General features: G+C 37.7%; 1 protein-coding gene and 1 long non-coding RNA gene across 16 annotated transcripts in view; both read right to left on the bottom strand.

The window, feature by feature from the left end:
- The window catches only part of LOC135091896 (syntaxin-binding protein 5-like), a 16,731-nt gene extending 6,321 nt beyond the window's left edge, over positions 1-10,410 (bottom strand). Inside the window, exons 1-9 of one of the 15 annotated variants that reach the window (XR_010262690.1) lie at positions 10,396-10,410; positions 7,392-7,512; positions 6,947-7,063; positions 6,393-6,525; positions 6,052-6,195; positions 5,749-5,961; positions 4,989-5,265; positions 4,064-4,231; positions 2,915-2,999 (exon numbers count right to left, since the gene is read on the bottom strand). Coding sequence is in view for 1 of the 15 variants with exons in the window: in XM_063989959.1 (XP_063846029.1) it covers positions 5,204-5,265; positions 5,749-5,961; positions 6,072-6,078 (282 nt within the window). In the remaining 14 variants the exon portion in view is untranslated. Of the gene's footprint in view, positions 1-40; positions 163-2,914; positions 3,000-4,063; positions 4,232-4,578; positions 5,266-5,748; positions 5,962-6,051; positions 6,196-6,392; positions 6,526-6,946; positions 7,140-7,391; positions 7,573-10,395 lie in introns of those variants that run through there. The other 14 variants (XR_010262689.1, XR_010262686.1, XR_010262685.1 and 11 more) reach the window with 14 other exon arrangements.
- A 2,203-nt stretch (positions 10,411-12,613) lies between these two features.
- LOC135091579 (uncharacterized) overlaps positions 12,614-17,500 on the bottom strand; it is a 9,450-nt gene continuing 4,563 nt past the window's right edge. Inside the window, exon 3 of the long non-coding RNA XR_010262563.1 lies at positions 12,614-13,375. This is a non-coding gene — a long non-coding RNA (uncharacterized LOC135091579). The remainder of the gene's footprint in view (positions 13,376-17,500) is intronic.

Below are 17,500 nucleotides of genomic sequence, written 5' to 3' on the forward strand. Positions count from 1 at the left end.
GGATGTGTCTCTTAGCATAATATCCTATGAAGACACGTACCTCACCTTTCACAAGGGTCAGGAGGTCAAACAGGGCTGAGGGAGGGAGGGAGGGAGAGGGATTATCTTCGTATCTTGGTCATGATGCTCCTGTGATCCTCCACACTAGGGGCTGCAACATTACTGATACTGCTTGTCAGCTTCTTATTCACCTAACAGCATCTGTTCACCTCCCAGTCTTCTACACCCTGGTACACCCTCTGTCTCAGCCCTACACCTTTCCTTCAAGTCTTCTATACCTCGGTACACCCTCTGTCTCACCAATACACCTTCCCTTCCAGTCTTCTACACCTTGGTACAACCTCTGTCTCACACCTACATCTTCTCTCCCTGGTACCCCTTCTGTCCTAGGTTTACATCCTTCCCTGAGTAAGCTAAATGCCTTCTTCCAGTCTTCTTCACCTGATACACCCTCCCTTAAACAAGCTACACACTATCTTTCTCTTTTACACCCTTTACATCCTATCTTAGGTCTACACTGTCTAGCAAACTACACCCTATTTTTCAGTCCAGCACACCCTACTACATCCTATACCAGCTCTTCACCATATTTTAAGCAAGCTATTCAGTATCTTTTAGTCCACTACACCCTATTACACCCATATCAACTCTATACTCTCTCTTAACACGTTAACCGCCATAAGGCAGATCGGGAATTCCTCCATGGCGCCATGATGTTTACCACGCTCCAGCGGTCAGTGCTGTGGTAGCAGCGAAGCGAGAAGGTGGGTATGCATTTTGCTCCTCAAATAGATTCTCTTAGACCTGTCAAAGCCTTGTTACACGGGTGGTACATATGGCGATACATTAGTCTGAGCACCTCAGCAGCGCCACATGAACCACCGGTGGTCATAAAATTTCATGATGCACTTGTGGCTCAAATGATGAAACAAATACTATTCATACTGAATAATTTAGTTATTAGGCTAAATGCGGTTCAGTGCCATAAATTTTAAGTTTTATGCTTCACAAAATAACACATGCATATACATTTTGATATTTCAGAAACCATTGAATGGAGACTTATTAGTTTTATGGACATCGTAAAATGTCATCTTCTGATGACAGTGACGGGGATAAAAGCTATGAACCGTCACCAGATGAAATGGAATCAAGTTATGAATCTGATGCAAGCAGAACAATTGACTTAGATGATGATACAGCAAGTATTTCATCAAATGATGCTACCATGAATGAACAGCCTGCCGCTTCTCATGATGCTGCATGGCGAAACATCACTGCAAGCACACAAAAATTTGTATGCACAGCAAGAGAGCAGATACATTACACTTTACCATCATCATCTGACAGAGATATTCAGCCCATTGATGTTTACAAGCTTTTTTGTACTGATGAGGTTATTCATTTGATAGTTAGGGAAACTAATAGGTTCTTTGAACAAACTGTTGCTGAAAAGCCTACTACACGGCTCTCTAAGATGAATGCATGGAAACCAGTAACCTCCAGGGATATTGAGCAGTTTCTTGCAATTCTTATCATGATGGGCTTAAACAGGCAACCAACATTTGATTGTTACTGGGCTAAAAGTAAAATGTATGGCGTAGAGCTAGTGAAGAATGTTATGCCAAGAAACAAACTTGAGCTAATCCTACGCTTTCTCCATTTTGCTGACAACAGTCAAGAAGATAAAAGTGACCGCTTGTATAAAGTAAGGCCACTCATCAGACTTCTGTCTCTAAACTTTGAAAAAGTTACACCTGGGGAAAAGGTCGTCATTGATGAAAGCCTAGTTATGTTCCGTGGCAGAACAATATTACGACAATACATCCCCAACAAAAAACACAAGTATGGCTTCAAAATATATAAACTCTGCTCAGTTGATGGATACACTTGGAAATTTAATAAGTATCATGCAAAGAAAGCCTTTTCAATGAAGGAATTCCGGGAGTCTTTAGTTCTTTCTCTTATCACAAGAACTCCAACAGAGAAAATAAGCATTGGAAGAGAGTCTCTCTCTCTGGGAGGTAAAAGATCATCTCATTTCCTTGTTGAATTGCAAGGTCAATGTAGAACAACAAGAAAAAGGTGCAGAGGGTGCTATCAGACCCTTAGTCTAAATGAAGGAAGTGCAACTGCAGCTGCAAAAGCTAGGAGAGTAAAAACTGTGTGTAATCAATGTGATGGCAGTCCACATCCGTGTGTCTCATGTTTTGAAAGAATTCACTCTGAATAAAGAAAGTGTTTGTAGGGATAGAAAAAAAAAAAAATTGTCATTTTAGTTGTTACAAGGAAATTTATTTTGAGAGGGGTATCATGAGTGATTGCATCAGATGATTATATATATTTTTTTCAAGTTTTCAAGGACTTTGCTTTTATGTGGTAATCTCTTATGTGGTAATTTTTCATTTTTGTACTTTGATGAGTGAAAAATAATGTTTGATAATTCTTAATTTGTTACTTCTTTTGCTATAGAATGTAAGGAAATGCAAATTAAACTGAAAGAACACTGTGTTTATAAAAAAAAATAGTTTTCATTTTATGGAAAAAAAATAAACATTTCCTATGTATTAATATCTTTCAATGCTATATTTTTGAAGAAATTGATCAATAAACTATCACTTAAAATATTTGTGTTTGCATTTTGTCTGTTGTATTGTTAGAAATACTGATTGAAAAGGAAGGAAAAAAAAACTCATTAATGTACCACCGGTGGTACATGTGGCGGTTACTGAAGGTATGAAATGTACCATCGGTGGTACATATGGCGGTAAACGTGTTAAGCAAGCTACATCCTATTTTTCAGTCTTACACACACTGGTATAAGAGATTCACACCTTCACGTTCATTACAGCTATACTCTCTCTTTCTCTCTCTCTCTCTCTCTCTCTCTCTCTCTCTCTCTGCTTTCACTCACTTGTCAAAGATGACCCGAGCCACATCCAGCCACTCCCAGGCACACTGTAGGGTGGTCATCTCTTCCTCTTCCTCAGTATTCTCACCTGCAAACAATAGGAAGACTTGCACTGACTGCCTATCTCTATACCAGGTTGTCAGTCCCACACAGAGTGGCTCAGACAAGGCACCACACATTCATGCACACTCTTAGCCTCATCAGCCCCTGGTGGAAAGGGAGTCTCATGGACCACCATACTACACCCCAGGAGCTTAGGCATACCAGAGCTAGCCACAAACATTCACAGCAAGGTCCCATAGCATACATTGATTTTACCCCCTTGCATTAACTGCCATCAGAAATTTGACCATTTGTTCACCACTTAACTGTAGTTAAATAAATGTTTTATATGGCTTTCATTATAAGTGTACACACACACACACACACACACACAGGAAAAGACCAAGGACACAGTAATTCAGGTAAATAAAGAAAAGGAGGATTTGGTGTGAGACACAGTGGATAAGAAGAAATGTATGGTCTTTTTCCAACTGCAAGAGAAGAAAACCCATTAAAGTCTGTCAGAGAGAGAGAGAGAGAGAGAGAGAGAGAGAGAGAGAGAGAGAGAGAGAGAGAGAGAGAGAGAGAGAGAAGAGGAGTTGGTAAGGAAAATTATTACAATGGTCCAAGGTGAAGAACAGGGACTGGAATGAGAAGTGGAAGAAACATATAGAATTGAAAAATATAGTGAAGGAGGTAAAAGACCATTAAAAGTGAGAATGAGATCCCAAGTTACAGTAAAGGAGATCCTAGTGAGAACTGGGAAGCTGGCTGAAAATTCAGAATACAAGAATATTTGAGTAAAAAAGAGATATGAACTTGGAAGAAAGGGAAAAAGAGAAGGATCTGAAGAATGAAGCCAAGCAAAAAAAACGAGAGAAGTACAGAGACTGAGAAGCAGAAATTTTATTGGAGGGTACTAGATATGAAACTAAGGAAATGGTATATTCAGGAAAGGGAACAAGAAATGAAAGAACCACAACAGCAGACAGACAAATTGCATGTGGTGGGAGAAGTAGTATATTAAGAGTAATATATACAAAAAAAACTTGATGTAAACAAATAAAATTTTCAGAAAACTTAGCACACAAAACCTTATTAACAACTCACCTTCTCCTTCTGCGGCATTTCCTTCCTTCTTATCTTTCTCCTTTCCTTCTCCATCTTCCTCCTCCTCCTCCTCCTCCTCTCCTTCCTCTTTCTTTCCACCTTCCTCCTCCTCTTGTGACTCTTCACTCTCTTCCTCCTCGTCCTCCTCCTTCCCTGTGCTTCCCTCCTCTGAAAGAAAAGACTTAATTAAAAAGCAAGCAAATATAGTAGTAATAGTAAAAAAAAAAAAGTCAAGTAAATGAAAGTTTATACACATATGAAATTAGTGAAAATTTGACACCAAACATTCTCTATCTGTAACATTACATCAGAATGACGAGAACACAAGATATGAAAAGTGAATGATGTATATAACAAAGAAAAACATTGTATAATGACATATGACAGGAAAATAATCTTGTATACTTGAGTCCCTTAAATACTTGCTTCCTTGTATATTAACTCCCAAAATGCTCATTCCTTGTACTCTCATTTTCAAAACACCTCTTCCTTATATATTGTCACTCAAACACTCTTTTCTTGTACACTTATTCCCAAATCATTCCTGTCTTCCTGTATTCTCATTCTCCAAACACTCCTGCCTCTGCACACCCAGTTCCTCAAAACATTTCTTCATTGTTTACTCATTCCCCAAACACACCAACTTTCTTGTATACTTAGCTCTCAAAAGATGCATTTTTAAACATCCATAACTCCTTTTATTTTCATTCCCCAAACACTCCTGGCTGTGCACACTCCAGCACGTTAACACCACACACACATTCACACTCTTAATATCATCTGTCAGCCCCTAGTGGAAAGGGACAATCTTGTGGCCCACCATACTACACCTCAGGAGGTCAGACACAGCATTCAGTTAACAAAAAATCACATTAACACCCACTCCCCACAGAACATAGTAACACAAAATCAGATTAACACTCACCCCAACGTCACATTCACAAGACAAGTTCTCATCCCACAGCCGTAAACTGTTTGTGGCCACCTACGAGGACCTTGCCAAGAAGATGCTTGCCTACACAACCCCAACGGACACAGCTCTGTACCGGCGCATCCCGGCTAACACGACAGGCCTCGCCAGCATCCTCTTCTTCATCGAGCGACTCCAGAGGTGCTACATACCCACGGGGGAGAAGCCTGTTAGCATGGGAGTTGCTGCTGGCTGGTACATGTTGTCAGCTCTCCTACAACAAGGTGAGGACCTGTTGAGGTGTAAGACTGGTCAGTTCAAGTGTTGGAGCATTTAGTGTTTGGTAAGATGGCTGGTACACGTTGCCAGCCCTCCTACAGCAGGGTGAGGACCTGTTGGGGTATGAGACTAAGTTGAATGCAAGGGTAGTGGTGTTTAATGTTTGATAAGATGGGAATACAGAAAGACAGTTATTAAAGGATAGATTTAAAACTGGGAAACTTTACATGATACCTGGTGTATTTTCATAATTGAGCTGATATTAACTTGAATTAGTTCTGGCATGAGCAATATAAGCAAGTGGTGTTAATATGACTGATATGGATATCAAGTAATGTATTTAATTTTATCAGTAGTTCTCTTCATATGATGATATCAACAGTTTTCTTAGTAAGATACGAGATATAAATCTTTTAGAAATGATGAGAAAAACTCTTAAATTGCATTTTCAGTATACAGTACAGTACACCTGTTTAGTTACCCCTTCACCACCTACCTGAGTCTGCCAGTCTGTAAGGGAAGTCCCACATCTTTCTGAAGCTGACCGGTTTGCTGTACCCCGGGACTGCCAGCTCCGTGGGTCCTGTCAGGTGCAGGTGGTCCACTTCAATGTCCAAGATGGCCGACTGAAGGCTGCAGCACCAGTTGACGAGAGCCTCCTTGCGGTACACCAGCCCAGCATCGTACAGACGGACAAATGCTTCCGTCACTGCGAGGAAAAGTGTTTTGGTGAAATTTCTTGTTTGTGTGCGCGCGTGTGTGTGTGTGTGTCAGAGGTTATGAGGACAGGTATGCTTACAGATGTACAGACAGACACACAGGCCATTCTCTCGCTGTATCCATGGTAAACACAGCTGTCCCAGTCAAGTGAAGCCCCCAGATGCCGCAGCTGGTCGAATGTAATTGTTCCTTCCTCCTCTTCTTCCACACTTCATCAATAAACCTGCAAAAAAAGGAAAATTTGTCTTTTAAATATGTAAGTTAGTTGTACACAGTCTATTGCCCAAGAAAACAGAAAACTGGGTAACTATTTTGACTGCATAGAAAAATTACACACACACACACACACACACACACACACACACAGTTTTGTATATTCATGTCTCTCTATCATTCTAGTTTTCTCAAGGCAACACTCACTCTTCTGTCTGTCAAGGTCGTGTCTGGTGTTCCCCTGGGCGTCCCACAGGTGCCTCTCCACCACCACCTGTGTTGCTGACCCTGTGTGGTCTGCCCCTGGGATGAACACTGCCTCACCACCCTGCATCTGTGCCTGCATCAGAGAGAGAGAGAGAGAGAGAGAGAGAGAGAGAGAGAGAGAGAGAGAGAGAGAGAGAGAGAGAGAGAGAGAGAGAGAGAGAGAGACATTTGAAACATTTATTTATAGCCAAGTCATTTTACATACTGGTATATATGAGTATATGAAATCTTTACAATTAAACCAAGCTAGCCTATATAAAGTAGAACTTTTCAGGCAAAAGAGAGAGAGAGAGAGAGAGAGAGAGAGAGAGAGAGAGAGAGAGAGAGAGAGAGAGGAGAGAGAGAGAGAGAGAGAGAGAGAGAGAGAGAGAGAGAGAGAGAGAGAGAGAGAGAGAGAGAGAGAGAGAGAGACTTAACCTAACCTAACTGAATTAATATAAACCTAACCTGATGGAAACAAATAAATGAAAATGAAAAGCAGCAGCCGGCCTCACCTTTCTTGACAGGCGCCTTTTTTTATGTTCATACACATTTCCCTGGTGGCACACGCTGCTAGCCGCCCCCTGGCCACGCCCCTCGCCACCTCACGCATGTACAGATCCATTGCCGCTCTAAAAAGCAACAAATTCACCCGTATATCAAGTCTGACTCTGCGTTTGTTTACATTTCTCTGGGTGTCGGTCTGGGCTCAGGCCTGCAGGATGGGAGAATGATAGAAAACGAGAGATTTTCAGGCAAGACTAGTATAAGTTGAGGCTCTATTATAAAATACCGTGATACAATATCACTATTACTACTACTACTAATAATAATAATAATAATAACAATAATAGTAATAATAATAATAGTAATAATAATAATGAAAAACACACAATGCACATGATCGCAAGACCACTCCTGCACACACACATACACACTGAATATTACTTGAGCACTTACTTGGTCATCGTTTGAGTTTTGTAGATCGTGATTGAGGGTGATGCAACCACCCTCAATTATTCTCACTGTGTTCTCCAAATACTGGTTGCAAGATGTAGCAGTGACTGATGAGGATCTAAAACTATAATTATGTCATACGATAAGAAAACAAATTTAGGACACACACACACTATCAGTCAAATAGCCTTTGAATCAGGAGTGCTTATACCTCATGTCTTAATATCGCTCTTTTTCCTAACAGTATACTGAGGTCGACAAACTGAAAGGCTTTGGAATAGTCAACAAAGACTGATTTCACTAATTGATTGCTTGGTATATCAGTCAGTTTGAATCATCTTTTTGCCTGGTATATTCTGGACTCTAATTATTAATGCATCTGCTAGTCCATCATCACATTGTATCCAGCCACTTTGAAGCTTTCCTTAACTAAAAACATCACTCCTTTCTTGTTTGATCTTTTTCATAAGTTGTATCTATTTTGTTCAATGTTCTCTACTTGTAACTCATCACAATTTTATTTCTGTAAGGTGAATTATATCCAGACTCATCAGGATAAACATTTGGCTTAATCCCAAGATGAGGCTATTAATATTATTCTGCATCACACTCCATAGGGCTTCTTTCTCCTTCACTGTTTTCCAGCCCTCCCTCATGTTCAGGTACCACTTCCTCACTTTCTTGTCCAAAACTCTCCACTACAATATCTCCTGCTATTGTTCTTACCCTCATCTATTGCCTCTACATCCTCAGTTAGTTAACTCTTCCCTCTCCTCTTCAGTGAGTTAATATCTGTTAGCTCATCCTTAGCCAGCCTCCAGACAACTGCCAGAGTATCTTTCTGTGATTTAAATTAGATTCTTAACGGTCTGTGCCATTTACCTATGAATTTCCCTACCCTGTGATGAGATGGGTGTGTGGGTGATGGGATGTGTGAGTGACTGGGTGAGTGGGTGATGGGATGGGTGACAGTGAGCAGACTGGATGTGTGACTGACAGACTGACTGGATGGATGGTCAAGTTGCACAGATTGGATGAACAGACACACTCACTAACCTAAAGTGAAAAATAAATAAATAAAATATATATTACACAGTCCTTCACGCATAGTCTCTCTCTCTCTCTCTCTCTCTCTCTCTGTGGCTCCTGGTCCCCCCTTTTTTTTCAAGCAAGGTATTATTCGCTCACAGGCGAGGGTGTCATGAGGCGCCACCTCACTCATTGTCGCCAGGTTGAGAGGTTGTGCAGAAATGTACTAAACCAGTGCATAAGGGAACGAATATATCCAAAATTCATACCCTCTTCAGTAATAATTAAACCAAAAAATAGTGAAAAATAAACCAAAACATATAAGAGTAAAGACTAAATAAAAAACAAGAGAAAAACACATAAGAATAAATAAAAAGCAGCCAAAAAATGTAATAAAAGTCAATTCCTTAAAAGAACCATTTCAAACAAAAAACTCAAATATATGTAAACCAAAACGCAAAAACAATTACGTAAACCCAAAACATTATATGTACGTAAACCCAAGAAATTGTATATACGCAAATGGAAAAAAATACGCACCTCCGCAAACCAAAAAAAAATATCCGTAAATCCTAAACCAAAAAAATCCGTAAAAGAAAAAAAATCCGTAAAAGCAAAATACGTAAAACCAAAAAAAAAAAATACGTAAACCAAAAAAATACGTAAAATAAAAAATATACATAAAACCCCAAAAAGGGGAACCAATATCCAAAATTCATACCCTCTTCAGTAATAATTAAACCAAAAAATAGTGAAAAATAAACCAAAACATATAAGAGTGAAGACTAAATAAAAAACAAGAGAAAAACACATAAGAATAAATAAAAAGCAACCAAAAAATTTAATAAGTCAATTCCTTAAAAGAACCATTTCAAACAAAAAACCAAAACGCAAAAACAATTACGTAAACCCAAAACATTATATGTACGTAAACCCAAGAAATTGTATATACGCAAATGGAAAAAAATACGCACATCCGCAAACCAAAAAAAAATATCCGTAAATCCTAAACCAAAAAAATCCGTAAAAGAAAAAAATCTGTAAAAGCAAAATACGTAAAACCAAAAAAAAAAAAATACGTAAACCAAAAAAATACGTAAAATAAAAAATATACGTAAAACCCCAAAAAAATCCGTGGAAGTAAAAAAAATCGTAAAATCGTAAAACTAAAATAAATAACCATAAAACCCAAAAAAATATTCATAAAACCAAAAAAATATCCGTAAAGATAAGAAAAAATATTCGTGAATCCAAAAAAATTGTAAAATCATAAAACTAAAACAAATAATCGTAACCAAAAAAAATATTCATAAATCCAAAAAAATATCCGTAAAGATAAAAAAATATACGTGAATCCAAAAAAATTGTAAAATTGTAAAATTAAAATAATCGTAATAATAATAATAATAATAATAATAATAATAATAATAATAGTAATAATAATAATAATAATAATAATAATAAAATTCGTAAAACTAAAAAATTCATAAAACCAAAAAAAATAAATAAATAAAACCAAAATATTCGTAAATCCCTAAAATACTTGTAAAATTATAAAACAAAAATATTCACAGAACCAAGAAAATATTCACAAAACCAAAAGAAATATTTAAAAAATGATAAAATACATATACTTGTAAAAGCAAGCCACCAAAAAAAAAAAAAACATAGGACACCAAAAGTACAATAATGACACCAAAAGTACATTTGTAATACTAAAAATACACAGCTGATACCAAAAAATAAACAAACATTCATAAAACCAAACAAATACATACAAATAAAAAATAAAAACTTTGAAAGACCCCAGATAATAAAACTAGAATGGGTATTGATGCGGAGAAAAAAGTGTGAAATACTGGTAAAAACAGACAAAACCACACGCCACAAACACTGACCACAGCAACGAATGAATAAACATGAATATCAAGTTAACGTAAATATAACTAAATTTAGTACAAAAAGAGAAAATAATTACCGTAATGGAAGCTTCCTGACGGTCACTCCCACCACGGCCCCACGAGGGAACGACCGGGCCTGCCGCTGTCCACCCAGGTCCCCCGCCAGAACTAAAGAAAGGGGAAGGAACTGGGCACACAAGGTGCATTAGACATGCATGGCCTAGCAGGTAAAATAGCTAAATATATAAAAATCCTAAGTCAGAATACAGATCGCTAGGACTTACAGATGTACACACATGGCATACACCTGTGCATCCTAGAAAGCTGCAAGAGCTGACAATACATAGCTAAATCCTGAGTTAAAAACTGTCACAACATGCAGATGTACACTCCAGGCATACACCTGCACATCACAACAGCTGCAAAAGCTAAATATATAATATCAATCCTAGACTGTATATATAACATATATATTACATATATTAAAAAAATATACATATATATAGGTATATATATACTGATATATTTATAAAAAGCTAAATATATCAATCAATCAATCCTAGAAAATGTATATATAACATATATATTACATATATTAAAAAAATATACATATATATAGGTATATATATACTCTGATATATTTATAAAAGCTAAATATATCAATCCTAGACAATGTATATTTAACATATATTATGTATATTGAAAAAATATACATATATATAGGTATATAATATACACAAATTATTTAATCATCTAATGCAAAGTCTATATATATATAAACATGATATATATATATACACAAGTTATATAATCCCACTAAAGCAAAAATGTATACATATATAAGTATTATAAATAATACATATATATACATACACATACATTTATTAATAATTATCTAACCCCCCGCCGGCAGGGTTGCCAACCCGACCGGCCCGCTGCCGCTGGAACATCTTCTTTCTGGGAGAGAAAAGGGAGAAAAAAGGGCGCACTCTAGGTGCATTATACATCCTGACATAAATGTAGCTAAGACATACATGAAATGAAATAAATATATATATATCAATAATCCTATCCTAAACCAAGCCGATCGGCTGACCAGGCCGACCGGCTTACCTGTTGCTGCTACTACTGCAATCGCGCCTTCGCTGCCATCGCGCCTTCCCTCCATCTCCCCTCGCGCCTGCCACACACTAGCTAGGAAAGGGAAGAAAGGCGCGCACAGCGGCGCTACATGCCTAACGGGTTAAGGTAGCTAAGACATAAATAAATAATTGATACACACATCAGATATACGTCTTAAGGACGTATATCAAAATATATGCATCAAAAAAAATATATGGATCACTATATATATGCATATATCCGGAAATATATACATATACATTACGCGATCCTACCAAAAAAAAAATCATACCTGCCAGTCGGATGGCTAGTCCGACTGGCATACCGGCGGCGACATCTTCTTCTTCTGCAACCAGGAACCCGGAACATCTTCTTTCTGGGAGAGAAAAGGGAAAAAAGTGCACCCGAAGGTGCATTATACATCCTAACAAGCATGTAGCTAAGACATATATATATATATAAAAAAAAAATATATATATCACACCTAACCTAAACCTGACCGGTCGAGTGGTCAACTCGACCGGTGTACCTTATACCTGTGGCTCCCGCGTTGCCGCAGCAAGTGGAAACAGACAGCAGACCACAGCCGTCCTCCCATGGCAGCCTGGAAGAAAAGGACCCGTTGAGAAAACATGGCTATGCGTCCATTGCCTATAAAGAAAAGGCTGCCATCAGTCTGAGTAACAGAAGACAACCTTGCCTATCCTGACCAGATGGCCTCACCGACAACAGCACCATGCAAACAAAATGACCATCAAGGCAACAATTCACACCAAAAAAAAAACCCTGGCAACAATAACTGCCAGAGGGCGAACCTCCCGCGTCAGAGGAAGCATTACAACAACAACAGTTAAAACACAAACAAACATTTATTTCATTGTCTGCTGTTTCTTCATAGATACATTTACATTAAAGAGACCTAGATGACTGAAGCAGAAGTCTTCACTCTTGGCTGAGGGTGAAATGTTCCTCTTCTCTCTTGTGGACACCTGTGGGAACCATTACCAAACAAAACAAAGCAGTATTAAGCCAAACACCAAAAAAAAAATATATGTAGAAGTCTTCATTCTTGACTGAGGGTGAAATGTTCCTCTTCTCTCTTGCGGACACCTGTGAGAACCCTTACCAAGCAAAACAAAGCAGTATTAAGCCACCCAAAAAAAAAAAAAAAAAAAATTAACAAAACCGCGAAATATAACATCAATAAACTTAATATATAAATAAAACATGTAATTTATCAATAAATTTGCAAAAAAAATTATTTTCCCTCCCACCAATAAAATAATTAAATAAATCAAATAAGCTGTAAAAGAAAAATAATAAATATTTATGTTAGTATATTTGTTATTATGTTAGTATATTTGTTAGAGCCAGTAGTAGAAAATTACCACCACCACCACCACCACCACCACCACCACCACCACCCTAACTACATTCATTGTTTCTATAATGCCCTGTATATTGATAAAGTACTACTACTACTACTACTACTACTATTACTACTACTACTACCACCACCACCACTATAGAATCTTCTGTGGTCTTGTATATTTCTTGCATTCCAAACACACTTCTGAAAAGAGAACACACACACACACACACCACACACACAAATAAAATAATATAATAAGAATATAATAATCTAGCACTCTTAATAATAATTATCTATCTTAATCTCACTCTTAATCTCACTCTTACTAATAATTATCTATCTCTGTATATATCTATCTAACTAACACTCTTAATAATAATTATCTATCTATCTTAATCTCACTCTTACTAATAATTATCTATCTCTGTATCTATCTATCTCTTTATCTCTTTACTTTGCCGGTAACCAAGATTATTTGCAGCACATTCCAGGATGGTGTGGGCCTGTTTCTGCTCCGTCATCTTTCTTCACTGTTCCTCACCATCACCTTCCTTCCAAGGTATCTGCAAATAACAGGGAAAATTAGAAGAGTTGGTCATATTTCCTCCACCCACCCTGCCCTTCCTTATATATATATATATATATATATATATATATATATATATATATATATATATATATATATATATATATATATATATATATATATATATATATATATATATATATATATATATATATATATATATATATAATTTTTATATTTTTTTTATGTAGGAGTGACACTGGCCAAGGGCAACAAAAATCTAAGAAAAAAAAAAGCCTACTGAAATGCCAGTCCCATAAAAGGGTCAAAGCAGTGGTCAAAAATTGGTGGATAAGTGTTTTGAAACCTCCCTCTTGAAAGAATTCAAGTTGTAGGAAGGTAGAAATACAGAAGCAGGCAGGGAGTTCCAGAGTTTACCAGAGAAAGGGATGAATAACTGAGAATACTGGTTAACTCTTGCATTAGAGAGGTGGACAGAATAGGGGTGAGAGAAAGAAGAAAGTCTTGTGCAGCGAGGCTGCGGAAGGAGGGGAGGCATGCAGTTAGCAAGATCAGAAGAGCAGTTAGCATGAAAATAGCGGTAGAAGACAGCTAGATATGCAACATTGCAGCGGTGATAGAGAGGCTGAAGACAGTCAGTTAGAGGAGAGGAGTTGATGAGACGAAAAGCTTTTGATTCCACCCTGTCTAGAAGAGCAGTATGAGTGGAATCCCCCCAGACATGTGAAGCATACTCCATATAAGGCCCTTGTACAGAGTTAGCAGCTGGGGGGGTGAGAAAAACTGGCAGAGACATCTCAAAACACCTAACTTCATAGAAGCAGTTTTAGCTAGAGATGAGATGTGAAGTTTCCAGTTCAGATTATAAGTAAAGGACAGAGCGAGGATGTTCAGTGTAGAAGAGGGGGACAGTTGAGCGTCATTGAAGAGGGGATAGTTGTCTGGAAGTTTGTGTCGAGTTGATAGATGGAGGAATTGAGTTTTTGAGGCATTGAACAATACCAAGTTTGCTCTGTCCCAATCAGAAATTTTAGAAAGATCAGAAGTCAGGCGTTCTGTGGCTTCCCTGCGTGATATGTTTACCTCCTTAAGGGTTGGACATCTATGAAAAGACGTGGAAAAGTGCAGGGTGGTATCATCAGCGTAGGAGTGGATAGGACAAGAAGTTTGGTTTAGAAGATCATTAATGAATAATAAGAAGAGAGTGGGTGACAGGACAGAACCCTGAGGAACACCACTGTTAATATATTTAGGAGAAGAACAAGGACCGTCTACCACAGTAGCAATATCACGGTCACAAAGGAAACTTAAGATGAAGTTACAGAGAGAAGGATAGAAACCGTAGGAGGGTAGTTTGGAAATCAAAGCTTTGTGCCAGACTCTATCAAAAGCTTTTGATATGTCCAAGGCAACAGCAAAATGGGTTCAATTTTAATAGTAATGTCGAGGCAATATATAAAAAAGTTAATTCTAGAATGCATTTCATGAGGAAACTTAAGAAACTTAAGATTAACACTAAAATTATGCAGTTATTCTATACAGCAGTAGTGCAGTCAGTCATTTCATTTTCCATCACATGTTGGTATGGTAATTGTAGCTCTGATTCTAAAAATAAACTAACCCGATTAATCAAAAACTGTGCAAAATTAGGCGTAAAAAATATCAATTCATTGATGGATATATACAGAAAGTTCTCTCCACAAAGATGCGAAGTAATTATCAATGAGGTAACACATCCACTGAATGGCCATTACCAAAAGTTACCCTAAGGGAAAAGGCTGAGATCATCAAAATGTAAAACAGCCCGATTGTGTAAGTCCTTTGTGCCGGCAAGTATCACAATTTTAAATAATGGCCCTCTCAACATATCATAGCTAACTATACTAAGACTTGGGAACCAGTTACCAGTTATCTTTTTATGTACCAGTTATCTTTTTATGTTTTAATCGTGTGAGTATGAATATTTTAGATTAATAAGACCTGTTAGTTTTAGACCTTGTATGAAAGATTCAATCTTTTATCAAAACACACAAGACAAATTTCATGTATGTTACGTGACCAATAAATAAATATTATTATTATTAAAAGTTTCAGCAAAATCTCTAAAAGAGGATGACCAAGACTCAAACTTTTAATAATAATAACAAACTTTTAATAATAATAAAACAAACTTAATAAATAATAATAATAATCATAATATTTATTTATTGGTCACGTAACTTACATGAAATTTGTCTTGTGTGTTTTCATAAAAGATTGAATCATTCATATATATATATATATATATATATATATATATATATATATATATATATATATATATATATATATATATATATATATATATATATAAGCCTTCCATCAGCAGAATCTCATGCACTTTATATTTCTGCCCAGAACCATGCCAAGTCAGTTCTCCAACCAGCCAAAAACTCCTTCATTAACAGAAAGTGTCAAAATCTTTCAAGATCTAACTCCCCTCGTGACTTCTGGCATCTAGCCAAAAAATATCTCCAATAACTTTGCTTCTTCTTCTTCCCCTCCTTTATTTCAACCAGAAGGCACCAATGCCATCACATCTATTTCTAAGGCTTATGGACCTGATGGGGTCCCTCCTATTGTTCTCCGAAACTGTGCCTCCGTGCTTGCACCTTGCCTAGTCAAACACTTTCAGCTCTCTGTCAACATCTACCTTACCTTCTTGCTGGAAGTTTGCCTACATTCAACCTGTTCCTAAAAAGGGTGACCGTTCTAATCCCTCAAACTACCGTCCTATTGCTTTAATTTCCTGCCTATCTAGAGTTTTTGAATCTATCCTCAACAGGAAGATTGTTAAACATCTATCACTTCACAACCTTCTATCTGATCGCCAGTATGGGTTCCGTCAAGGCCACTCTACTGGTGATCTTCTGGCTTTCCTTACTGAGTCTTGGTCATCCTCTTTTAGAGATTTGGGTGAAACTTTTGCTGTTGCCTTGGACATAATAAAAGCTTTTGATCTTTTGATAGAGTCTGGCACAAAGCTTTCATTTCCAAACTACCCTCCCACGGTTTCTATCCTTCTCTCTGTAACTTCATCTCAAGTTTCCTTTCTGACCGTTCTATTGCTGCTGTGGTAGACGGTCACTGTTCTTCTAAATCTATTAACAGTGGTGTTCCTCAGGGTTCTGTCCTGTCACCCACTTTCTTCTTATTATTCATCAATGACCTTCTAAACCAAACTTCTTGTCCTATCCACTCCTACGCTGATGACACCACCCTGCACTTTTCCGCATCTTTTCATAGACGTCCAACCCTTCAGGAGGTAAACATTTCATGAAGGAAAGCCACAGGATGCCTGACTTCTGATCTTTCTAAAATTTCTGATTGGGGCAGAGCAAACTTGGTATTGTTTAATGCCTCAAAAACTCAATTCTCCATCTATCAACTCAACACAACCTTCCAGACAACTATCCCCTCTTCTTCAATGACACTCAACTGTCCCCCTCTTCCACACTGAACATCCTCGGTCTGTCCTTTACTTGTAATCTGAACTGGAAACTTCACATCTCATCTCTAGCTAAAACAGCTTCTATGAAGTTAGGCATTCTGAGATATCTCTGCCAGTTTTTCTCACCCCCCCCAGCTGCTAACTCTGTACAAGGGCCTTTTTTTTTAAGTAGGAGTGACACTGGCAAAGGGCAACAAAAATCCAATAAAAAAAATGCCCACTGAAATGTCAGTCCCATAAAAGGATCAAAGCAGTGGTCAAAAATTGATGAATAAGTGTCTTGAAACCTCCCTCTTGAAGGAATTCAAGTCATAGGAAGGTGGAAATACAGAAGCAGGCAGGGAGTTCCAGAGTTTACCAGAGAAAGGGATGAATGATTGAGAATACTGGTTAACTCTTGCATTAGAGAGGTGGACAGAATAGGGGTGAGAAAGAAGAAAGTCTTGTGCAGCGAGGCCGCGGGAGGAGGGGAGGCATGCAGTTAGCAAGATCACAAGAGCAGTTAGCATGAAAATAGCGGTAGAAGACAGCTAGAGATGCAATACTGCAGCGGTGAGAGAGAGGCTGAAGACACTCAGTTAGAGGAGAGGAGTTGATGAGATGAAAATCTTTTGATTCCACCCTGTCTTCTCTCATCCCTATTCTTTCCAC

Source organism: Scylla paramamosain, chromosome 38 (assembly GCF_035594125.1).
Source record: "Scylla paramamosain isolate STU-SP2022 chromosome 38, ASM3559412v1, whole genome shotgun sequence".
Lineage (NCBI taxonomy): Eukaryota > Metazoa > Arthropoda > Malacostraca > Decapoda > Portunidae > Scylla > Scylla paramamosain.